This window comes from Salvelinus alpinus, chromosome 5, assembly GCF_045679555.1.
Source record: "Salvelinus alpinus chromosome 5, SLU_Salpinus.1, whole genome shotgun sequence".
Classification (NCBI taxonomy): domain Eukaryota; kingdom Metazoa; phylum Chordata; class Actinopteri; order Salmoniformes; family Salmonidae; genus Salvelinus; species Salvelinus alpinus.
The window spans coordinates 71,211,878-71,237,264 of record NC_092090.1 but is presented as its reverse complement, the minus strand read 5'-3'; the positions used below and the strand labels follow the sequence as shown (position 1 = coordinate 71,237,264).

At 45.4% G+C, this 25,387-nt stretch overlaps 3 protein-coding genes across 5 annotated transcripts in view; all 3 read right to left on the bottom strand.

The window, feature by feature from the left end:
* The window catches only part of LOC139576681 (pleckstrin homology domain-containing family A member 2-like), a 31,114-nt gene extending 29,179 nt beyond the window's left edge, over positions 1-1,935 (bottom strand). Inside the window, exon 1 of the mRNA XM_071403014.1 lies at positions 1,797-1,935. The gene's annotated coding sequence lies outside the window, so the exon portion shown is untranslated. The remainder of the gene's footprint in view (positions 1-1,796) is intronic.
* Positions 1,936-8,396: 6,461 nt separating this feature from the next.
* On the bottom strand, positions 8,397-11,556 carry LOC139575228 (activin receptor type-1C-like). The gene is made up of 3 exons (XM_071400204.1): positions 11,388-11,556; positions 10,523-10,636; positions 8,397-8,650 (listed from the first exon to the last, which is right to left on the bottom strand). The coding sequence occupies exons 1-3, from the start codon at positions 11,434-11,436 to the stop codon at positions 8,433-8,435; spliced, it is 381 nt and encodes a 126-aa protein (XP_071256305.1). The 5' UTR covers positions 11,437-11,556; the 3' UTR covers positions 8,397-8,432.
* Positions 11,557-12,149: 593 nt separating this feature from the next.
* LOC139576679 (transforming acidic coiled-coil-containing protein 1-like) overlaps positions 12,150-25,387 on the bottom strand; it is a 37,554-nt gene continuing 24,316 nt past the window's right edge. For 2 of the 3 annotated variants that reach the window (XM_071403013.1, XM_071403011.1), the window contains exons 3-13: positions 21,002-21,410; positions 19,686-19,746; positions 19,191-19,275; positions 16,441-16,488; positions 15,154-15,311; positions 15,010-15,086; positions 14,739-14,782; positions 14,448-14,608; positions 14,226-14,332; positions 14,016-14,136; positions 12,150-13,838 (exon numbers count right to left, since the gene is read on the bottom strand). In XM_071403013.1, coding sequence (XP_071259114.1) covers positions 13,770-13,838; positions 14,016-14,136; positions 14,226-14,332; positions 14,448-14,608; positions 14,739-14,782; positions 15,010-15,086; positions 15,154-15,311; positions 16,441-16,488; positions 19,191-19,275; positions 19,686-19,746; positions 21,002-21,410 — 1,340 coding nt within the window. In that variant the 3' untranslated portion in view covers positions 12,150-13,769. Of the gene's footprint in view, positions 13,839-14,015; positions 14,137-14,225; positions 14,333-14,447; positions 14,609-14,738; positions 14,783-15,009; positions 15,087-15,153; positions 15,312-16,438; positions 16,489-19,190; positions 19,276-19,685; positions 19,747-21,001; positions 21,411-25,387 lie in introns of all 3 variants that reach the window. The other variant, XM_071403012.1, reaches the window with a different exon arrangement.

Genomic DNA, 25,387 nt, shown 5'->3' with positions numbered 1-25,387 from the left:
CACACACACACACAGCAGTTTTTCATGTGACGTTATTGAGGCCGCCTAGCTAAGCATAAGGCCTCAGGCTGTGCTGCTAACCAGAGGATTCACCACAGCTGTAAATTATAGACTACTAAACAGATCTGCATACAGGCACATTTCATCTGGTCAGATAGATAGGGGGGGGGGGGGGGGGGCAGAGAAAGAGAGGAAGGGAGAGATAGAGATGAGAAAAAGGGGGGAGAGAGAGAGAGTGGGGGGGGGGGGCAGGTCAGAGAGTGACAAGGGAATGAACATTAGAGGACAACCTAACCTAACTCTTGTCAGAGAGACTGACTGACATGCTGAGGACATGACATCATCCTGACTGATGCCTGTCTGTACAGTAGATGAACCTACCTGGTCACATACGCATGCTAACACAACTTCTCCTCTGGAACAGCAATATGAAGAACATTTCGTGTTCATGGTGTTGTTTAAGGAAAGAAAGAAATTAACACACACACACACACACACACACACCCAGTGCTTTGACATCAGAAAAAGCATCTGTTTCGGGCATTTAGCATAGCAGGAGTGACCAAGTCTGAAATTATATATTGGCATCTATGGCAAACTTTAAGTAGTTCTCAATCTTTACAAGACATGGGACATTTGATGCATTTAAACTTAGCATTACATTATTATTGGGATAAAAGGGATTCGTGTTTGACCATGCTGTCTATGTAGGCCTTATTCGCAGGGCTGGCAAAGTTATCCTATAATTGTTTAACCGACACTTAATGACAATAACCCTGAACAACAACAACAACAAAAATGGTCTTAATACATGTATTTTTAGGAGAAGGGGAGGTTCAACTTTATATTCTAGTAGATATAGTTTACCCAATAGCAGTTTTAAATTTTTACATGAATTTGATAAAGTTGGTAGTCATTTTACGAGCAGAACGGCATGGTCGGGAGGAGAAGCTTCATTTCCAAAAGTTCAATGCGGTCAAAACCAGTTGAGACAGGGGTGTCACCAAGCTGTGATATTCATTAGGCAAGTAGTAGGTCATTTTCCAAAGATGCATCACAAGCTCAAAACAATTAAGACAACAGTGTCCTTTTGCATGACAATTAATTGTTACCCCAAATTCCATAATAGTCACAACCCTACTGATTAGTGTGAATCATAAAGTTTTGTTTATTAATGCACAGCTATTATTCCCCAAACAGAATGAGGAGCAGATACAGAGATAGAGGCTACATATGAATACTATAGGACGGTAATTCCACGGTGCATTCCAACAGTGCAGATGTAATGTTAACAGAATGACAGCACAAAACATAATTCTGTTTCCAAACTTTGCATCTGCACTGTTCTTCAAGTAAATGTGTTTTTGTAAAATTTTATGTGGAAAATTTTAAAAGAAATTGTCATTGTGCATAGAGTTGTATGGTTTGTTTAGCTTTGCAATCATTGTTTTTTATTTGACAAGTGAAAAATCTGAGTATTAGTGTCACTATTACCGTGTATCTGATCCAGGAGAATCAGATCCACGTGGAACCCATCCTGTATCATAGATATGCCTACATTATTATTTGATCAGGTGCTCTGTGGGCTATGTTCTGTAGGCGAGATACTCTGTCAGTTATTTCACTAGTTGTCGACTTGTATGGAGAATAACTATTCCGCCCAATAAAGCATGATTTAGCATCATGTTGAGATGGCATGAAAGTTGCTGAAACGATCTGCCAACCACAACTCTAGGTATGTCTGCCACACCTAGGCTACTCCGCCCAACACACACATACAGACACACAAAACTTACCCGTTTTACTGTTCGGTGTGCGTGCGTCCCAAGTGTCGCAAAGAGTAAAACACGTCTCGTTTAAATCTGTTTTTACTCTTAGTTGACATTTGTCTACTATCTGAAATGTATGCGGCACCCGAACACCGCTGTCAACTGAGACTTCTTTCCTGGTAGGGCTCGCGATTAGAATGAACCAATCCCGGAAATGATCTAGTCTCTTGTCGTTTTTTGCTGTAGCTACAGTATGAGGAACTGCGTTGACATGAACTCTTGAATTTGTCTGGCTGAAGCAAGGAGTTTGAGTAGCCAGACTCTTGACTGGCGCTGCCGCTGATCTCTCTGTTGTTGACTTTAGGTTTTAACTGTTTTCTTGGCTGTCATTGTGCCGGGTCATCAAACATTAATAGCCGTGGTGTAAAGTACCTAAGTAAAAATACTATCAAGTACTATTTAAGTGTTTTTGGGGGGTATCTGTACTTTACTTTACTATTTATATTTGTTACTACTTTTACTTCACTACATTCCTAAAGAAAATAATACACTTTTAACTCCATACATTTCCCCTGACACCCAAAAATACTCGTTACATTTTGAATGCTTAGCAGGACAGGAAAAGGGTCCAATTCACACTCTTATCAAGGCGCCATCCCTACTGCCTCTGATCTGGCGGCCTCACTAAACACATGCTTCGTTTGTAAATTATGTCTGAGTGTTGGAGTGTGCCCCCTGGCTTTCTGTAAATTAAAAAAACAATAATATGGCGCCATCTGGTTTGCTTAATATAAGGAATTTGAAATGATTTGTACTTTTACTTTTGGTACTTAGTATATTTTAGCAATTACATTTACTTTTGATACTTAAGTATATTTAAATCCAAATACTTTTAGACTTTTACTCAAGTAGTATTTTACTGGGTGACTTTCACTTTTACTTGAGTCATTTTCTATTAAGGTATCTTTACTTTTACTCAAGTATGACAACTGGGTACTTTTTACACAACTGATTAATAATAGGTGTACCATTCACTTCATAATACACAGGTATGCTTCCTATACATCTGATATACAGTCAAATAGATTGTGTACTGACCTATACTTTATTTAGATAACCTATAGGCTATTACCAGTACTTGACTTGGACTGAAATAGGTGCAGGTACTCATGTTGGGTGCCGGTACTATTTGTATTTAGGTGCAGGAGCTCCACAATGCTTTTGAGCTAATATTCAATAAGAGGAAAAGGAGTTCAAGCAGTAGAAAATTTGAGGTGCTGTAGCTGGTACCCAGCTCCGGTGAGCTCCTGCTCAAGTCAAGCACAGCTATTACATACAGTTGAAGTCGGAAGTTTACATACACTTAGGTTGGAGTGATTAAAACTCGTTTTTCAACCACTCTACACATTTCTTGTTAACAAACTATAGTTTTGGCAAGTCGGTTAGGACATCTACTTTGTGCATGACTGTCACGCCCTGACCTTAGAGATCCTTTTTATGTCTCTATTTTGGTTTGGTCAGGGCGTGAGTTGGGGTGGGTATTCTATGTTCTATGTTTTGTAGTTCTATGTTTTGGCCGGGTAGGGTTCTCAATCAGGGACAGCTGTCTATCGTTGTCTCTGATTGAGAACCATACTTAGCCTGCCCTTTTTCCCACCTGTGTTTGTGGGAAGTTGACTTTGTTTAGGACACATAGCCTTTAGCTTCACGGTTTGTTTTTGTAGTGTTTGTTGTTTTGTTCGGCGTCATTTTTATTAATAAAAAGGAAAATGTACGCTCACCACGCTGCACCTTGGTCCTCTTCTTTTAACGGCCGTGACAGAACTTCCCACCAACAACGGACCAAGCAGCGTGGTAAGGAGGAGCAGCGTGTCCAGGATTCATGGACTTGGGAGATCCTGGACGGTAAGGGACCCTGGAGGCAGGCTGGGGAGTATCGCCATCCACGGGAGGAACTGGAGGCAGCAAGAGCAGAGCGGCAGCGTTACGAAGGGACACGGCTAGCAAGGAAGCCCGAGAGGCAGCTCCCCCAATTTTTTGGGGGGGTCACACGGGGAGTGTGGCTGAGTCAGGTTGGAGACCTGAGCCAACTTCCCGTGCTTACCGTGGCGAGCGTCGTACTGGTCAGGCGCGGTGTTATGCGGTGGAGCGCACGGTGTCTCCAGTGCTCGTGCACAGCCCGGTGCGCTACCTTCCAGCTCCCCAAATCGGCAGGGCTAGAGTGGGCATCCAGCCAGGTCGGAGGGTGCTGGCTCAGCGCATCTGGTCGCCAGTACGTCTCTACGGCCCAGGATTTCCTGCGCCGGCTCTGCGCACTGTGTCTCCGGTGCGTCTGCACAGCCCAGTGCGTCCTGTGCCAGCACCTCGCATCTGCAGGGCGAAAATAACCATCCAGCCAGGACGGGTTGTGCAAGCTCTATGCTCAAGACCTTCAGTGCGTCTCCACGGCCCAGTCTATCCTGTGCCTGTCCCCAGAAGGACAGGGCCTCCTGTATGTCTCCCCAGCCTGGTGAGCCCTGTGGCAGCTCAACGTATCAGACTGCCCATACGTCTCCTCCCTCCAGTGATGATCCATGGCACGAAGCCTCCAGTGATGATCCATGGCACGAAGCCTCCAGTGATGATCCATGGCACGAAGCCTCCAGTGACGATCCATGGCACGAAGCCTCCAGTGACGATCCATGGCAAGAAGCTTCCAGTGACGATTCATGGCAAGAAGCCTCCAGTGACGATCTATGGCAAGAAGCCTCCAGTGACAATCCATGGCAAGAAGCCTCCAGTGATGATCCATGGCACGAAGCCTCCAGTGATGATCCATGGCGCGAAGCCTCCAGTGATGATCCATGGCAAGAAGCCTCCAGTGATGATCCATGGCACGACGCCTCCAGTGATGATCCATGGCACGATGCATCCAGTGAGGAGTCATGGCACGAAGCCGCCAACGAAGGCCTCCAGTCCGGAGCCTCCAGTGACGTTCTCCAGTCCGGAGCCTCCAGTGACATTCTCCACTCCGGAGCCTCCAGCGACGTTCTCCACTCCGGAGCCTCCAGCGACGTTCTCCAGTCCGGAGCCCGCAACGAGGGTGCCCAGTCCGAGGTCGACGACGAGGGTCCCCGCACCAGTGGTGCCACCAAAGTGGGGTGAGCCAGTGGTGGAGCGGGGTCTGCGTCCCGCACCTGAGCCGCCACCGCGGATAGATGCCGACCCAGACTCTCCCCTATAGGTTTAGGTTTTGCGGTCGGAGTCCGCACCTTTGGGGGGGGGGGGGGGGGGTACTGTCATGCCCTGACCTTAGAGATCCTTTTTATGTCTCTATTTTGGTTTGGTCAGGGCGTGAGTTGGGGTGGGTATTCTATGTTCTATGTTTTGTAGTTCTATGTTTGGGCCGGTTAGGGTTCTCAATCAGGGACAGCTGTCTATCGTTGTCTCTGATTGAGAACCATACTTAGGCTGCCCTTTTTCCCACCCGTGTTTGTGGGAAGTTGACTTTGTTTAGGGCACATAGCCTTTAGCTTCACGGTTTGTTTTTGTAGTGTTTGTTGTTTTGTTTGGCGTCATTTTTATTAATAAAAAGGAAAATGTACGCTCACCACGATGCACCTTGGTCCTCTTCTTTTAACGTCCGTGACAATGACAACAATTGTTTTCAGACAGATTATTTCACTGTATCACAATTCCAGTGGGTCAGAATTTTACATACACTAAGTTGACTGCCTTTAAAAAGATTGGAAAATCCCAGAAAATGATGACATGCCTTTACAAGTTTCTGATAGGCTAATTGACATAATTTTAGTCAATTGGAGGTGTACCTGTGGATGTATTTCAAGGCCTACCTTCAAACTCAGTGCCTCTTTGCTTGACATCATGGGAAAATGAAAGAAATCAGCCAAGACCTCAGAAAAAGAATTGTAGACCTCCACAAGTCTGGTTCATCCTTGGGAACAATTCCCAAACGCCTGAAGGTACCACATTCATCTGTACAAACAATAGTACGCAAGTATAAACACCATGGGACCGCGCAGCCGTCATACCGCTCAGGAAGGAGACGCATTCTGTCTCCTAGAGATGAACGTACTTTGGTGCGAAAAGTGCAAATCAATCCCAGAACAACAGCAAAGGACCTTGTGAAGATGCTGGAGGAAACAGGTACAAAAGTATCTATATCCACAGTAAAATCCACAGAGTCCAAATCGACATAACTTGAAAGGCCGCTCAGCAAGGAAGAAGCCACTTCTCCAAAAGCACCATAGAAAAGCCAGACTACGGTTTGCAACTGCACATGGGGACAAAGATCGTACCTTTTGGAGAAATGTCCTCTGGTCTGATGAAACAAAAATAGAACTGTTTGGCCATAATGACCATCGTTATGTTTGGAGGAAAAAGGGGGAGGCTTGCAAGCTGAAGAACACCATCCCAACCGTGAAGGACGCGGGTGGCAGCATCATGTTGTGAGGGTGCTTTGCTGCAGAAGGGTCTTGTGCACTTCACAAAATAGATGTCATCATGAGGCAGGAAAAGTATGTGGATATATTGAAGCAACATCTCAAGACATCAGTCAGGAAGTTAAAGCTTGGTCGCAAATGGGTCTTCCAAACGGACAATGATCCCAAGTATACTTCCAAAGTTGTGGCAAAATGGCTTAAGGACAACAAAGTCAAGGTATTGGAGTGGCCATCACAAAGCCCTGACCTCAATCCCATAGAAAATGTGTGGACAGAACTGAAAAAGCATGTGGAGCAAGGAGGCCTCCAAACCTGATTCAGTTACACCAGCTCTGTCAGGAGGAATGGGCCAAAATTCACCCAACTTATTGTGGGAAGCTTGTCGAAGGCTACCCGAAACATTTGACCCAAGTTAAACAATTTAAAGGCAATGCTACCAAATACTAATTGAGTGTATGTAAACCAAATACTAATTGAGTGTATGTAAACTTCTGGCCCACTGGGAATGTGATGAAAGAAATAAAAGCTGAAATAAATAATTCTCTCTACTATTATTCTGACATTTCACATTCTTAAAATAAAGTGGTGATCCTAACTGACCTAAAATGGGGAATTTTTACTAGGATTAAATGTCAGGAATTGTGAAAAACTGAGTTTAAATGTATTTGGCTAAGGTGTATGTACACTTCCGACTTCAACTGTAGGTTAGTTTTACTTGTTCAATACATTTTTAACCATGCATTTATGATAAATTCTCATAAACAGAGCGATATTCTAACCATTTCCTTTTCCTTCTCCATCTCTCAGCTGGCAACATCGCTATGGGAACTGGGTCAAAGTCACATCATATGATTCAGAATTTCACCCCCCCTCTCTCTGTCTCTCTCTGCTCAGCTGACTTGTATTTATGACAGAGGAGGGAGAGAGACATGGCCTCAGATGGAGGAGAGACTAAGCTAACAGGGAAATAGAAATTACAGTAACAGTATGCTACGGTGCGCAGAGCTACTGTGACTAGCCTAAATGGGGTAGATATTCTGTCTGAATGGGGTGATTAGCGGGTGCGATCTGTATCCTTGTCTAGACCAGTTGTTCTCTCTGCCTCGTCCAACTGTCCTTATATGAGCCTTCCCTGCACCGAGTGATTATACAGTCTGAGACAGAGACAGAGAAGAAGTCAGCGTTCACTAGAGACAGACTGGAGGTGTGAGGAGGAAATGTGTGTGTGTGTGTGTGTTCGTGCGTGTGTGTGTGTGTGTGTGTGTGTGTGTGTGTGTGTGTGTGTGTGTGTGTGTGTGTGTGTGTGTGTGTGTGTGTGTGTGTGTGTGTGTGTGTGTGTGTGTGTGTGTGTGTGTGTGTGTGTGTGTGACCTCACGTCCTGTCATGTGGCCTGTAACTAGGTCAGAGGTCACAGAAACGGAGGAGGGAGTCTAAACCTATGGTCTCAACATTTCCACTGATGCCACCCACTGACAGTCTCACACTGTAGCACACTACACGCACACAACAAAACCAACTGCTGAGAGATAGAAAGGAAATGTAAGGGTGTAATAGCATGTTTATTTATAAATAAGTATTGAAGCATAACAATATTAACAATGGACCAACAAGTACCAACATGTCTCTCAGTGTTGAGTTCCTGTTTAATTCATGATGATTGGAGTCTGAAGGCTGAAGAGTGCCCTAGCGTATGTGGTCACTGTGGGAACGAGCCTAACACTAGGCCTACTGGGAGCCCAGCACTAACCAACAGTATCATACATACACACAGGCTACCATGGGTGACATTTTAGATCTGTCCCAGGTATAAACATAGTATATACATCTAAAGTTCTAACCCCAGCCTGGCTCACATCCACCCAGAGTCTACTGACACTACAGGAGTTCCATCCTCTCTCTGATCATATCAAACATCTCAGTTTGTACATATGACTGGTTACGGACACACAACTGTGACAGAGCTGAGTCATGTGGAGTGATACATCAGTTCCATCTGTCTTTAAACTTGATTGAATGTGCTTTTATGACCCCCCCCCCACCACAGGCATCACACATACTCTTACTAATCCCTGTATGATTCACCAAACCCTGGCTCATCAGCATTCTGTAGGCACACTCCGAGGGGATGGATGGATAAATGGTTTTGTGGTAGGACTGTATGAAATAATGAATACACGGATAGATGGATAGTAAAGGGATGAATGTATTTATGATCAGGAGTTTAGAACCTGCTGAGGGCCATGCGGAGCATCAGAGCCCCAAGAAGCAGAGCAGGGCTGGCTCCCAGGGCTCCAGCTGTGTTTTTGTGTTCCCCGTGCTGGTGGCCCTTATGAGGCCCATTGCAGTCATCAGTGAAACAACACTCCATCTTGGCTCCAGAGTTGCCACTGTGTGCCTTATCACAGAATGCTTTGTAGGAGCATGACTTCATCACCGTGTCTGAAACACAGGAGGGAGGGAGGAGAGAGGAGTGTGAGGAAAGGAGAGCGAGGAGAGAGGAGTGGGGAGGAAGGGAGAGAGGAGTGGAGAGGGAGAGGGAGAGTGAGAGGAAAGATGTGAGGAATGAGATTTCTTTTATTGTCCTCTTCGGTGGACACATTTTTTGTGGGTTTTACAGCTTTTCATCTACATATACATACATTTTACATACATGGTACTTTTATATACAGCAATCACATCATTATTTTTTAAACAACATTTTTATTTAACTAGGCAAGTCAGTTAGTGGCAGGTAGCCTAGTGGTTAGCGTGTTAGGCCGGTAACCGTAAAGGTTGCTGGATCGAATCCCCGAGTTGACAAGGTAAAAATCTGTCTTTCTGCCCCTGAACAACCCAGTGTTCCACGGTAAGCTGTCATTGTAAATAAGAATTTGTTCTTAACTGACTTGTCTAGTTAAATAAATTATTTACAATGACGACCAAACCCGGACAACACTATAGGACTCCCAATTGTGGTTGATAAAAACTGCTGGGAATTTATCCAGAATCCTGAGAGATGATGACACAGTGATTACAGGGCATGGATTGGGAGAGAGACTGCTGACACAAGAGAGAGAAATACGTACACATGTACTCTATTATCGAATTTCCGTGGTCATTGATTTAGTGTGTGAAATAGTATAGTAGCATAAAGAATCGTGTTTATTTAGCTTTAAAATCTGTTTTGTACAAGATGTGTTCGTGTCAGTTCCACAGTAGCTAGAACACCGATAATATACAATTGAAGTCTAAAAAGTGTACCTTGCGGATCTTTGCGGAATTAAATCTTTTTGCAATCTAATAATTTCAGATCTACAGAAGTGTCTATAGGAGGCGGGGTCTAGGGGTCGATGTGGATTTCGGCACTTGTACATCTGTGCTCTACTTTCTGCTGTGTATAGTCAAAGATAGTTAATCTGTGTTGTTTTCAATGGGAGAAAATGTATCATAGTGGTGTGTTCTAGCAGGTATTTGCATATTTCAAAAGTGCACATGTGCTTTAACTCAATTCGCCCTTGCACTCCTTGTAAACAATGCAATTTGTAGAAACGTTGGCAAAGGGTAACATCTACAAAACGTAGTTCATTCTGTTCTTAACAGATTTTAGTTTTGGGAACAGAAACTTGAATTGAGAGCTTTCCTTATATGACAAAATCTGCAGAATGTTGGCCCAGTTCTATCTCTGCCATATTCCCCCACTGCAGGCCACTGGGCTTCCTCTTCGCACCATATTTGGTGGAGAGTGGAAATTCAACCGGATGCTTCAGATGTATACTGCCGGTGAAACATATGGCTCCTTGTTCTATCTGTGGTGTAGTGCTGATGGTGGTGCAACAGAGTTTCTAAACCCACACCAAGTCAATGGGAGAAGTAAAACATTCTTCCTTAGCTGTTCATTTTCTCGAAATCTAAAGGCACAACCTATGTTTGAGCCAATTTCGTAAGTAGTCGATGTTATTTCTCCAACCTCGTGAAAGTGACAAACTGAAACGTTTACATTTTCGTCACATCAACTTTATATCGAAGGAGTGAGTGCCTTTGATTTGATGGCCTGTACAGGCGCAGTTCAGCGCGAGACAACCGTTGGACCGGGGACGTGTTTCTACGTATGAGGCTACCTAACCAACGTCGCCTTGACATAGCCTACAGGTGTGATCAGGGATTTCTAATTGGAGAAGCAGTTTCAGCCTATCTTCACACTACTCTTTGGTGGCGCTGTCCTACATTACAGTCAGGAAAATCAACTGACTCCTAGAACTAGCCTGACATCTAGTGGTAGAAGAAAATACTGCATGCTTTGGTAATAAAAGTAATTTATGGGAGTGTACTCACTCTGTCCTGTGATGGTGGAGCAGGCGTCAGCGAATTGAGGGCAGGTGGTGGATCCTTGTTTAGTACAATCATCCTCATTGGACGCTACGCATGAGTGACACTTCAGTGCGTGGCCTTTACACATGGAACAGGAGAGAACATCTGAGATGAGACTAAGCAGCATGTACCAACACACACAGAAAGACTAGCAATCCCTCTGCAAGAAGGTTGGATCGAGGCTACCTCTCAACATAACCCTAACTCTCAGTCTCAACATGCACACCTTGTCTCTGAGTAACCGGGAGCCCATAAATACAAACTAATATCTGATCATGTACAGAGCAACTCCACGGCTGTGTCTGTGACCTAACCAGGAATGACCCTGTCCATATGATCTGTCCTGTCAACCCCTCTGGCTTTTATGAACAAATAAGAGCACACTGAAACCCACTGTCAGCCGGTCAGACAGAGAGACAGACACAAATAAGTAAACAGCCCTTCGCTAGCACTTCAAGGCACAACCCTTATCAATATGATGACTAAAACAAAATATACTGAAATCTGACCCCCTGGTACAGTTAGGGCTAGTGTTGACCTACGGTTAGTGTTAGCATCAGTTACTCTCATTGTGTCCCAGACTCTTCTGTGAATTATGTGATCCAACTAAGCTCTTGACATTTTGTTTGCCACCCACCAGATAAACACATTTCTAACCTGATTACATCATTTAACAATGACCCAGTAAAGACTATATATTCAGACCCACCGTTGAGTCAGAGCCCCCTTTAAAAAGCCCTTATAACCCCTTATAAAACCCTGAAACCCCCATACGGTCCCCCTCTAGTTGATCCAATAACCCTGCTACTACATGAACAAGGATACTTACTGTGGCAGGCCAGGCATACCAACATCAGCAGAGCCAGGACAGTCTTCATAGTGCTGGATGCACGGTGCGTATAAGTGTGCGTTTGGAAGTCCAGTGCTGGAGTGGGAGCGGAGAGGAGGTAAACGCAGAGGAGAGAAAAGAGAATGGGGGCAGGGGTGTCTTTGGGGCAATAACATCTTAGCCCTAATCCCTATCAACCCTGCACACCCAGCACCCTTTGTTATTGTGTTAATGAGCTTACCCAGGGTAGCTTTGACAGGGTCAGGTATACTCTCAATACTGTTGTCTGTACTGTATTCACTCACTCATTCACCTTTGCGGTCAGCACCCCCCCCTACAGTATGCTGTCTTAGTGATCAGAGAAATAATACAACCACACTGGGGTTGTCAGACCATTCACACCAACTACAGTGAAATTCAACCTAAAATGTGTCTCGCATGTACTTGCCCTCTAACACCCATTTCGCACAGTATATGTGAGTCTGCGTGCATGTGTCTTTATCTCTGTGAGTGTGTCACACAGAGGACATTGTTGTGTCAGGGAATGTTAGGTCTGAGAATAAGAGGATAAAGCCGACATGGTGACGCCTTTCACACTCTGTTCGGCTGCTAGGCCAGGGCTAGACTACGGTTCTCTGGCAGAGACCGAGGATTCAGTTAAGTCAGTGCTTGTAGCTGTGATGTCAGACCCAATCTGTCTAGCCGTGATGGCAGACCATACCTGTGAAGCTATGAACAGAGAAACTCTCCTGCACACAGAAGCCATGAGAACACACTTCTTTATTACTGCAATCTTGTTTACTCAAGACACACTGCATATACCATATTAGTCAACATAGTCAGTATAGCTGTACTTTTCTTATAACCACTTCACAAATAATGACAATTCAAAGAAGGGATCGTCGGTGACATAACGTTTAAAAAAAAAAAAAATATTGTTTAACGAAACCGTCAGTGAAGCTGGAGGTAACGCAACTGCAGAATGGCGCAAAAATGTGCATGATAGAGACAGCTGTCAACGAATCAGCATTCAGGGCTGGAACCACCCAGTTTATAATGCATCTTGTTTAACTATGGCGTCCACAGAGCGGTATGGCGGAGAGGGAACTAGTACTGTGAGGCGGTGTGACTCCACAGGGGTGAAGAAGAGTATTTAACCAGTTCAGCAGTGAATAAGAGAAACGTTATCTTTCTATGCCACTAAATAGGTGCTGCAGTAAAACACACTGGGTGCGTCCCAAAGGGCACCCTATTCCCTATATAGTGCACTACATTGGACCGGGGTCAATGGGAGCTCAAGTAATCCTGGAACAGTTCTCTCTACCTCCATGTCATAACGTTTCACACCTGGACACTACAGTGCATGTCAGTGGCCAGAGGGGAACATGAGCAGGATATTCTGAGCATTTTTTATTCTGAACCAAAGATAACAGCCACAGTCATTAAAACACTCTTCCAGTTTACAGTATGTTTGTACATAAACAAAATATATAGGCTTGGTATTAAATTAACCATTTCCAGATGGAGCAGAGTAGAATACTCAGTTACTCAAACACACTGGCCTGAGACAAACACTAACCAGGTGGAGTTTAGGACCGTGAGAAATCCTCCCCTGTGCAGTTATGCTGGAGGTTTTCTAAACCTGTCCAAGACCACACAGAGCAGACTATACAGTAGACCTACAGCTCCTCTTCCACTGCCAACACAAGGCCTCATATTAGGGACAGGAGAAAAGCTTTATACTTTCCAGGACAACCCCCCCCACATGACCGCTATCAATAGCAGTGCATCCTAACCCTATGTCCATATCCCCGCTCCCTGTAATAGTGCAGTCATACAGAAGGGTCAAACACAGCTCACCCCTGACCTCTAACTGTCCTAGAGCCTAGAGAGTGTCTACCTGGTCCCACCCTAGTCTCCTAGTGTTCAGAATAAATATGTACAGTACATCTCAGCCAGGGTGTTTATATACACAATCTATTAATAAATGCTCTACAAAAATGGTATCGTCAGGTAAATAAGCCCAAATCTATGCACTGCCTAGACAGCACATTCTATTATATTTGTGTTACAGGACAGACAGATGGAGGGAGTAAGGGATTTGGTCTTTCATGGCAAAAATGACCAAAACAAAAACAGTCCACATGTAACAATCTCTAGCTCAAATGACACCCTATGGCGATCCATAGGGTGCACTACTCAAGAGAAAATTGGTTATCATATGACATCGGACCTGTACAGCAGCATTAGGGGCAGGCGCCCCAAGGGAAAACAGAACTGCTCATTGGCTGGACGCATGCACAGGGCAGAGTATGCCATAGGTTGTAGGCAGGGATTTCTCGGCGGATCAAGATTGAATGATTTGGACGTATGGAATCTGTCTCAGTCTGTTCTGCCCATCTTGGCAATGAGCTCGTCACAGATCTTGGTGAGCTCCTCGATTTCCTCGGCCTGTGAAAAGATGGAAGATCACGTCAGGGAGATTCAAGACTAAGATCTGGTTAGCAAAAACACTTATTATGTAGGGCAAGCAACCTTCTGTTAACATGTAGAGTTTGTGTTGTGCGTTACTTTCTGCTATGGGGCTAGCAAAATGCATTAGCATGTAGCATTTGTGTTGTGCGTTACCTTCTGCTGCAGGGCTCTCTCCAGAGAGTCCACCCTCATCTGCTCCTTCCTCAGGCTGGCGGTCAGAGCAACACTCTCAGAGCTGGCCTTGCTGCGTACCTGGGATATGTCCTGATTAGCCCTGGGGGGAGGAATAGGGTAGATGTTTCATTGGTTGGTACGTAGTCACAGACCACTGTGTGTGTAGTGTGCGTGCTTGCGTGATCATACTTGTCTAGTTTTTCCTCAGCGTGGAGTTTGAGCGTCTGGTATCTCTGCTCCTCCTGCTTGACTCTGGCCAGATACTCCTGAGCACACTTCTTCAACACCTCCTCATTCTACACGCACACAAAAATGGTAGAACGACCACATTCCACATAAAGAACAGACGTCAAATGTGCTTAAAGACTAATGATACTCAGGTCAGACTATTCTTGACCCTTGAACTCTGACCTTCTTGAAGCCGTCCAGGGTGCTCTTCATGTTCTCGTAGCGGCGGAACATGTCGGACAGCGAGCGCTCTACCGAGTTCAGGTCGGCTAGCGCCAACTCCTTCTCCATGGTTACAGCCTGCAAAGACTTCTGGGCGCTCATGGTGTTGCGCTGTTCGTCCTCTGAACGAGAGAGAGTTCACACGGACGGGTCATTTTATGATTCCGTGCATCAACGCCACCACTACACTGGGTATACCTGTCATTTTACGGAGAGGAATGTTTGAAGAGGTTGGTTGACCGAGCCACTCACCAATCATCTGGGCGATGGTCTTCTCATACTCTGCCACAATCTTCCTATGAGAGAGGAGGAACGGCTACTGATGAGTCTATACTAGCTGACCCTCAGTCTGTTCACTGCTCAGCACACATCACATGATTACTAGCCTCACAGTACAGTTCAGGTGAATGGTACATGCGAGTAGGGTTGCAAAATTCCTGTAACTTTCAATAACCAGGATTTCTGGAAAACCAGGGAATTTATTGAAAGTTCCAGGAATTTTGTAACCTTACATGTGAGTTACCTCATCTCCATGACTTCCTGTCTGCTGTCCTCGTACTTTCTCCTCCAGTCACTGGCCTCCGTCTCCTTAGTGATGATCTGACACAGGAAACAGTTATTACTGTGTTACCCTGTGTGAGTGTGTGCGGTCTACTTTTTAACCTACCTCCTCTCTGATAAGGGTGAGAACAGCCATTTTCTCCTCCTCGCTGATGCAAATGGAGTCTAGAACCTCACTTCCTGTCTTCTTCTGCGTGTTACTTCCTCCCAGCTTGGCGTTCTTCAGCTGGCAGGGGTCCTCATACTGCGAAGGAATGGGTGCCAGTGTAGGAGAGGAGTTCCATAAGTACCTGACTAGATGTTACAATCAATTGACCCAAACCCTGATTTAGTCACAATGTCAACTGTGGCCTGTAGCATTGGATACACTCTCTGTGAATGTTTCTGGGTGTGGCAGACTGGTTTAAACAGTTTGTTTATAGGTCATTTCCATCTGTGTGTTTCACTCAATAATAAACAGCTTATATAGTACAGTGTTTGTCAGAGCCGTATACAGACACAATCACTTCTGTATTGGCTCTGCCTTCATCAGCATGCCTACCCTGGTGCTCTGAGAGGAGGGGGGCTAGAAGTTTAGGTCTTGTTCCTCAGTGCCGGAGCTAAGGGTAGTTATTTCCATCTCTTTCGCTAGCCCTCCCCTCGCCCTCAACATTTAAGTCATTTAGCAGACGCTCTTATCCAGAGCGACTTACAAATTGGTGCATTCACCTTATGATATCCAGTGGAACAACCACTTTACAATAGTGCATCTAACTCTTTTAAGGGGGGGGGGGGGGGGGGCGGGTTAGAAGGATTACTTTATCCTATCCTAGGTATTCCTTAAAGAGGTGGGGTTTCAGGTGTCTCCGGAAGGTGGTGATTGACTCCGCTGACCTCAACCCTCGTCCTCCTCTTATCCTTCCCTGGATTATAACTCACACTCATATCCTAATCCTAATCATCTCAAGCCCTCTATCACCTGACAAGCTGGAGATGACAGACAGGCAGGCTGAGGAGCCTGTGGTCAGTTCATGTTCAGACAGTGTGGGAGTAAAGCTACCATGGTAGTGTAATGTGCTACTGTAGTAGGCACCGGGTAGACTAGAAGACTAATCAAGCCAGTCACCATTACAGCGGGCCAGATAGCTCCTCAACGCCACTGTGAACACAGCTGTAATCCACTACAACTACTAAAACATGATGATGACAATGATTGTTAACGCTCTACAGTAGCATCATGGCCATAATCTGTTTTCAGAGAAAAGTGTTCCATACAGCTGGCTCACTGGTGGCGCCATCTAGTGGTCACCAGGGGGAGCACATGATTCTGACAGAACCGTCATCTCTAGATCCGGATCGGAAGTGGACCAAACTCTCACTGGGCTATTAACAGGGCATGTTAGTGTACTCACCATAGAACAGCAGTCTGACTCTGGTCTGGCTGACACATTCAGCTCTGGCTCTGGAAGAGAACATCACATCAAACCTTTGTACCCTTGAATGACAATTCTATAAAAGTATCTTTGTCATATTCCTTTATTTAACAAGGCAAGTCAGTTAAGAACAAATTCTTATTTACAATGACTGCCTACCCGGCCTACCCCGGACAATGCTGGGCCAATTGTGCGCCGCCCTTTGGGACTCCCCAACACAGCCGGTTGTGATGCAGCCTGGTATCGAACCAGGGTCTGTAGTGACACCTCTAGCACTAAGATGCAGTGCCTTAGACCCCTGCGCCATTCGGGAGCAGCGGTCTATCCCACCTTCTATTCTCAAAAGGAACTATTATATTTTGTTCTGTTATTTTTCTATTATTTTATTTTCTGTCATTTTATTTTTTTATTCTTATCTGACTCCAACCACTGGGAGCTCCATGTACTGCTGCTGTGTAACCAGGAGGGGGCAGTGTATACCGGCAGCTCAGAGGGCATGAAACACTTCTGTATCATAATAAACTCCTAAAATGACAGACAAAATCTACCATGTACTTCTCCCCAGACTAGACAGAACTAAAAAGAGAACAGAGCAAAACAGACAATATAAGGCCAACTCAGCTCCGGAGAAAAGAACACAGCTACAGTAGAAGAGTGTCACATGCAGCCTGAGGGACTATTGATCGGGTACATTCTGTCTGCTTCCTGTCACACTAATGGGGTTCTGCTTATTGGCTCATACACACAGACCTACCAGTCATACACAACAACAAGCTGCATGAGTCATATAGAGTATGTCTAGTGGTTGAGTCAGCTGAGGGATGGAGGGAGCTCAAATCAGAGCATAGGAACACGCAGCTTCAAATGAAACAATTGTGGATGTGGACAATTCGAGTTACTAATTCAAATCAAACTGTCACATGCCCCGAATACAACAAGTGTAGACCTTACCGTGAAATGGTTACTTACAAGCCCTTAACCAACAGTGCAGTTCAAGAAAGAGCTAAAAAGTAACAATAAAATAACAATAACGAGGCTATATACAGGGGGTACCGGTACTGAGTCAATGTATGGGGGTACAGGTTAGTCAAGGTAATTTGTACATGTACAGTTGAAGTCTGAAGTTTACATACACTTAGGTTGGAGTCACTAAAACTAGTTTTTCAACCACTCCACAAATTTCTTGTTAACAAACTATAGTTTTGGCAAGTCGATAAGGACATCTACTTTGTGCATGACACAAGTAATTTTTCCAACAATTGTTTACGGAGATTATTTCACTTATAATTCACTGTATTACAATTCCAGTGGGTCAGAAGTTTAAATACACTAAATTGACTATTATTTTAAACAGCTTGGATAGGCTAATTGACATAATTTGAGTCAATCGGAGGTGTACCTGTGGATGTATTTCAAGGCCTACCTTCAAACTCAGTGCCTCTTTGCTTGACATCACAAAGATCATACTTTTTGAAAAATGTCCTCTTGGCTGATGAAACAAAAATAGAACTGTTTGGCCATAATGACCATCGTTACGTTTGGAGGAAAAAAGGGGGATGCTTGCAAGCCGAAGAACACCATCCCAACCGTGAAGCACGGGGGTGGCACCATCATGTTGTGGGAGTGCTTTGCTGCAGGAGAGACTGGTGCACTTCACAAAATAGATGGCATCATGAGGCAGGAAAATTATGTGGGTATATTGAAGCAACATCTCAAGACATCAGTCAGGAAGTTAAAGCTTGGTCGCAAATGGGTCTTCCAAATGGACAATGACCCCAAGCAAACTTCCAAAGTTGTGGCAAAATGGCTTAAGGACAACAAAGTCAAGGTATTGGAGTGGCCATCACAATGCACTGACCTCAATCCTATAGAAAATGTGTGGGCAGAACTGAAAAAGTGTGTGCGAGCAAGGAGGCCTCCAAACCTGACTCAGTTACACCAGCTTTGTCAGGAGGAATGGGCCAAAGTTCACCCAACTTATTGTGGGAAGCTTGTGGAAGGCTACCCAAAACGTTTGACCCAAGTTAAACAATTTAAAGGCAATGCTACCAAATACTAATTGAGTGAATGTAAACTTCTGACCCACTGGGAATGTGAAGAAATAAATAAATCATTCTCTCTACTATTATTCTGACATTTCAGATTCTTAAAATAAAGTGGTGATCCTAACTGACAGGGAATTTTTACTAGGATTAAATGTCAGGAATTGTGAAAAACTGAGTTTAAATGTATTTGGCTAAGGTGTATGTAAACTTGACTTCAACTGTAGGTAGGGGTGAAGTGACTATGCCGTCAGGATGCTCTCGATGGTGCAGCTGTAGAACTTTTGAGGATCTGGGGACGCATGCCAAATCTTTTCAGTCTCCTGAGGGGGCAAGGGTGTTGTCGTGCCCTCTTCAAGACTGTCTTGGTGCATCTGAACCATGATAGTTCGTTGGTGATATGCACTAAGGAACTTGAAACTCTCGACCCGCTCCAGTACAGCCCCGTCGATGTTAATGGGGACCTGTTCGGCCCGCCTTTTCCTGTAGTCCACGATCAGCTCCTTTGTCTTGCTCACATTGAGGGAGAGGTTGTTGTCCTGGCACCACACTGCCAGGTCTCTGTTTACTGTTCTTGGGGGGGTGTATAGGGGACAACAATGACCTTCCCTGTGATATTGATTTACCAACACATGGGTTCACACACACAATAATGTTGGGTGTGTCTGATCCCCTTATTCCTCACTCACCGTTGTGGTCTCTATCTGCTCTGAGTCCTGTCGTGCTGGCTAGCTTCTCCTCGTCTGTAGCATGACCTTTGCGATGGTCGTTGTCCTACAGACAGGGAGGGAGCGACAGACGGTCAGAGACATTTTCATCTGTCTAATTAGACAGGCTCCCTTCTCGCCCTGTTTCCGTGCCAGAGCAGGCCTGACATATACCGAGGGCTGCGGTAAAGTAAAGAGGACAGGGCTCTCAGAGAGAAATTTGTACGGTTACCAGTCATGGTCAGGCACACAGAGGAAAGGTACCAGCGTGAGAAACACTACACTCACACGCATACAGACACACACAAAATGTGATACAATGACCAAGGACAGCAATACACACACACACTTTTATCTGGAGTATTCAAAATCATTCTTTTAAAAGAGGTAAATAAAGTTTGTTGTCTTTATGAGTAAGGTGTGAAGAAGAGTACAGCATTTCCTGTTTGAGAAGCTGGTAAGAAAATTAACCATTACCTCTCCGCTGGTGTTCTGTAATGGAGTCTGGTTGTCCAGCTTCTTCACTTTACAGGACTTCCTGAAGACAAAGAGCACTGAGGTCAGAGCTACTGAGACCTACCCTTATGCGAACCCTAACCAGATCATCGCTCACCCACCGAACATGTGTGTCTGGGACAGCAGCCAGACCCAAAGGTAGCAGAGTCCTATTGTCACGTGTGCTCCCTCTCCGGCCTCTAGGTCACCAGGCTGCTCATTATGGCGCACACCTGCGCGTCATCAGACTCACCTGGACTCCATCACTTCCCTGATTACCTTCTCTATATATGTCACTCCCTTTGGTTCCTTCCCCAGGCGTTATTGTTTCTGTGTCATGTCTGTGTGGTGGTTGTTATGCTTGGTTTGTATGTAGTTGTGTTTGTTTTGTATGTAGTTGTGTTTGTTTTGTATGTAGTTGTGTTTGTTTTGTATGTAGTTGTGTTTGTTTATTAAAACACTCACTCCCTGAACTTTCTCCCCGACGCTCAGCGCACACGTTACACCTATGATATTAGGTGAGACTGAAACGATGTTGCTTTTCCTGAGTATGACCCAGACCAGTCTTCCTAGTACAGTAGGAAGAATGGAGAGAAAGTAGAGGAGAAAGCAGACTGTAATCAGACCACATTCTGTATGTTCTCTGTTGAGTTGCTTTGTACATATGTGCTGCTAAATGAAAGCAGAAAGCAGATTAATGAAACAGGCTGTTGCCTCACCAGACTACTGCACAGAGCATGATTACGCTTGAACAGAGAGTATTGTTAAGTTTCTGTAGACTAGAGTATTGTGAGGTTCTCTTTCTCTCTGAGGTGAGGTAGTGATAATGAAACAGACTCTGAGATCGACTAGCCCTGCCTGAGAGAATCTGATGACCAAATGGTTATATCGTTAAATCTATCTCCATGCGTCAACCTGACACCGCACTAAAGAAGTCTAGCCAGGGCTGCTCTGACTGCAGTGAGTCGTGGTGTAGGAGAACATGTATGGAGGGGAGACACAGAGGCAGGGGATGTGGTCAAGGTTTAGTGGCGGGCCAACAGACACAGTACAGTATTCTATACTTACAGCATCATACATAGTAAACAGACCTGGTCAGCAGTCCTGATGCCACACAGAAATAGACTCAGAGACAGGTGGAGGACAGAGAGACAGTGGAGTGTGGGGGAGACATGAGAGGGGTGGAGGGGAGAGGAGGGGGGATGATTGGTTGAGGAAGGGAGAGATAAGATCATGTGATTGTATGCTAAGTGGTCAGGCATGTGTAAGAAAATATGTCTTATGTGAGTGTTACTCACATGATGTCCGCGCTCATCCTAGGTGACTGTCTGTCTGAGTCCGGTCTGTCCAGTTCAGGGGTCAGGCTGTTGGGGTCAGAGTTCATGTTGCCGTTGGGGTCATAGGTGATAGGAGAAAGGTCATCAACCTCGGCGGGGTCAGGGAAGTTGTGGACAGGGAGCGAGGCAGGGCGTAGGGCGCGGGGCTGGGGCAGAGGGGACGGGGCGAGACCATCTCCTTCTCCAGGTCTTGAGATCAACCTCAGGTTCAGGTTCTGGTCTAAACCTGCTCCACTCAGAGAAGGGGAGGAGCTATTGAGGTTGTTTAGGGCGTCTTGGACTTCCTGTAGGGACGCGGGATAAACATCCTGATTGGAGTTTCTGTCCAGGACGAGGCGGGGCGTCAGCTGTCCGACATCTCTGGTGAGGACTGAAGAGAGGTGGAGTTAGTATCACGCTGGAGAGAAGCAAGACAACAACCTTTCTTTAAAAGTGGCACCAATAATGATGCTATGTCAACAACAACAAAAACAACAACAGACATTTTAGCAGCAAATACATCTTGGATTTATCTTTGTATGGTTTTCTTGTTTCAGATAATACACTACAGGAAATGCACATCTCTCTCTATAGCTCTTTTCTCTTTAGGATATTCTCTCTGTGGGAGCTCAGTTCCCAGGGCATCAGGGTGAAAAACATCTCTGGAATCGTACGGAGTGTCGTAACTCTAAGTCCTATAGCGGCTCAAAACACAGGGAACACTTAAAGCACTGGAGGTCAGCCTCAGTCCGTGCCTAGTTAAAAGCGTGACTAGCTGAGCTGCAGCTTGTGGACTGAGCTATGTTTGAATGGCCTCTCACTTCCTGTTAGAACAATCAGAATGGCTCCTAACTTCCTGCTAGAATGCTAAAAATGATCCCTTACAATGGTCCCTGCGTCAACAAAAACCTTGTCAACAGCAAACACACACACACACACACACACACACACACACACACACACACACACACACACACACACACACACACACACACACACACACACACACACACACACACACACACACACACACACACACAATGGTCCTTTCCCTAAGAGCACAGTAATGCTTTGAGTGTATGTTTAGCCCAGGATCCTGCTGTGTTTACAACAGCTGACGGCGATGCACTTAACATGCTTCTGTTCTCTGGGGTCTGGGGCTGCTCAATTCAGTCTGGGCTGACACTGAGAGAGGAGAGGCTCTAGCCCAGTGTGCGTGTATGTGTGTGTGTTTAAGTCAGGGTTGCTGACTCATACTGCTGTACGGTGAGCTCTCTGTTATAGAGAAATCCAGCACAAAGCCCAGGAACGCAGAACAATGTGACTACACTGCAATTCACACACACACACACACACACACACACACACACACACACACACACACACACACACACACACACACACACACACACACACACACACACACACACACACACACACACACACACACACACACACACACACACTTGTGATATTGCTCAATGCTCTCTCTTTCTCTAGGGTGTGTCAGATATGTTGTGTTCATCACTTATAACATCCATGATTTGTATGATTGATTGCACAGTCTGTTTTGTTGATAGGTTGTTATCGAAAATCACTAGGTGATTTGGTTGTTCTATTTCTGTTGTATGTGAGATGCTACCACAGATTATCCATTACATTGACCAGATACTCTAATGGTCACTCTAACAATGAAAATAAATGTCTTACAAAATGGAAGGCAGTCAGGAGGAGGCAAGATCAGGTGGGACCATTCTAGCCAATGAGAAGGCAGATACGTGTGTGAACAACAGGCAAAATGGTTTCCACTAGTTTCCATAGCATCAAAGGCAAAATTGGCTATATCATAAACATTTTGAAAAACAAATGAGCTTTTTTGGTTTTAAATTAAGGTTAGGGTTAGGCATAAGGTTAGCAGTGTGGTTAAAGTTAGGTTTAAAATCACATTTTAAGAAAAATAAATAGGTGGGGTTTATGACTTTGTGGCTGTTGTAACTAGTGACGAAGAGGCACAACTCCGATATAAAATGTTTTTTCTCAAAATTGCCGGGATATCACTTGTTCTACTTATATCATTAAACTCGTAACAACCTAAGCATTGCAAAATCTCTATTAGATCAAATAAACCCATTAAATGTTCAACAATCTCTCATTGTTACCCAGCAGCACACCACCCTGCATCCAACTGCTGGCTTCCTTCTGAAGCTAAGCAGGGTTGGTCCTGGTCAGTCCCTGGATGGGAGACCAGATGGTGTTGGAGGGCCAGTAGGAGGCACCCTTTCCTCTGGTCTATAAATAAATAATATCCCAATACCCTAGGGCAGTGATTGGGGACATTGCCTTGTGTAGGGTGCTGGGATGTTAAATGGGTGTCCTGACTCTCTGTAGTCACTAAAGATCCCATGGCACTTATTGTAAGAGTAGGGGTGTTAACCCTGGTGTCCTGGCTAAATTCCCAATTTGACCATTATTGCCACCTGATCATCACCAGTTTACAATTGGCACATTCATCTCCCTGTAACTATTCCCCAGGTTGTTGCTGTAAATGAGAATGTGTTCTCTGTCAACTTACCGGTTAAAATAAAAAAATTGTTCTCCATACAAAAACTTTTCGTTTAGTGAGTTGGAAAAATGCCACCTCCTGTAGACGACAGATCTTGGGCCCAGTTATCCCTCTCGCTTTGTCTCTTCCTTAAAAATAACATTTGGCGAACAGAGGATGGCTGAAAGTATTTCTACAATATCCCTACCTCCACCGGAGCAGTGGCCTCACAGGGGAGAACCAACAATCCCATGGGACAGATGGAAGTCGTCGTTTGTGACGTACATGCTAGCTATCGGACTGGATGTGGTTAGCCCTGAGAGGAAAATAGCCATTTTTTCTCCACTGTCTCGGTGCCGAGGGCCTGCGCATCTTCCAAACGCTCAGGGAAGCGTACACATATGATGCAGCTGTTGAACTTTTGGATGGGCATTTTGCAAAGAAACAGAGTGTGCTTCTGAAGAGGCTGCGTTTTCGACAGCGAGCGGGTGAGTCAGTGACGCAGTACATTGCTGATCTGAAAGAGCTAGCGCAGTCATGTCAGTTTGGATATCTTCGAGATTAAATTATCAGGGACCAGTTCATTGAGCAAACCTCATGTTCACTCGTGCGGGAGAGGCTTCTTCTACAGCAAAAGCTGTAGCCATAGCTTCCCAAATGGAATCAGCAGCTCACTGTGCAACTAAGATCTATGAGGCACAAACACATGCTTCCAGTGCTTTTCAAGCTGTGCAGTAAGCAAGCCCCACAGACACACCCTTTCCTGTCACTCGCCTGGTTGGCTCAAACCCAGCTGGATCACACCCCACAGACACACCCCCTCCTGTCGTTCACGCAGTTGTCTCAAACTGGTCTGGGTCATGCCCCACAGCCACACCCCGTCCTGTCACTTGCACTGTTGGCTCAAACCCGACTGGGTTTTCCACTTGTACTGTATACCCGGGTGACTCCTGCGTTCCTCTCGTGCTAGACACAGGAGAAAAAGTGTCGCTCCTCAGCATGGCCTCCTATGAGCAGTTCATGTCTCACCTGCCCCTCCAGCTGCCCAGCTTTAGCCTGTATGGATATGGGCGCTCAGTGATTGATATCATTGGCTTTATACACTCACGTGTGCAGTATGGCAACAAGGCCTTCACTCAGTACCCCTTCCACATCACACGGCAGGGCACTAATATCTTAGATCTGGACCTGTTCACCAGCCAGGGGTTCTCTCTGTTGAACTCGGCCCTATGGTGACTCCAGTCATTCAGCCTCTACGCCATATCCCGCTGGCTTTATGCCAGGAGGTCACTAAGGATCTACACAAGCAGCTGGAGGATGGATTCATCTAGCCGGTGGATGCCTTCCCATGGGTGTCCAACTTGGTCAACACAGTTGTTTCAAACTGTGCACTGACCACCAGGCCACACAGCCTTGATGTCTACCTCCGGGTCGGGACACAAGCTCCTCCGCATGTACTGCTGGTCAGACCAATTCCAGCAGTATAACTTTAAGCTGCAGTTCACGCCGGGCAGGGACAATGTGTTGGCCGACCTCCTTTCGCACTCAGTTCCTTCAGACTCCACCTGTTTCCAGGTTGACTCAGATGAGGACCTCATCCAGCTCCTACACTCACCTCTCCAAGACACAGTGTCGCACAAGGAGCTGACCCAATATTCAACCAACGACCCCTTCTTCACGACCTTGCGGGAATACGTAGCCAATGGCTGGCCGGCACAGCGACACCAACAATATGCCAGGTTCAAACATGAGCTGTCATGCTGGAATGACACGTCTGGCCTGTGGAAACTGCACCAGCATACCAAGCAGCCTCAGAGGACGAGTGT

Bases quoted from the DNA above. Each gene is read 5' to 3' on its own strand.
- LOC139575228 (XM_071400204.1), bottom strand. From the start codon at position 11,436: ATGAAGACTGTCCTGGCTCTGCTGATGTTGGTATGCCTGGCCTGCCAC. The intron at 10,637-11,387 runs GTAAGTATCCTT...CCATGTGTAAAG, and splicing joins GGTATGCCTGGCCTGCCACA to GCCACGCACTGAAGTGTCAC. The intron at 8,651-10,522 runs GTGAGTACACTC...CCTGTGTTTCAG, and splicing joins CTCCACCATCACAGGACAGA to ACACGGTGATGAAGTCATGC.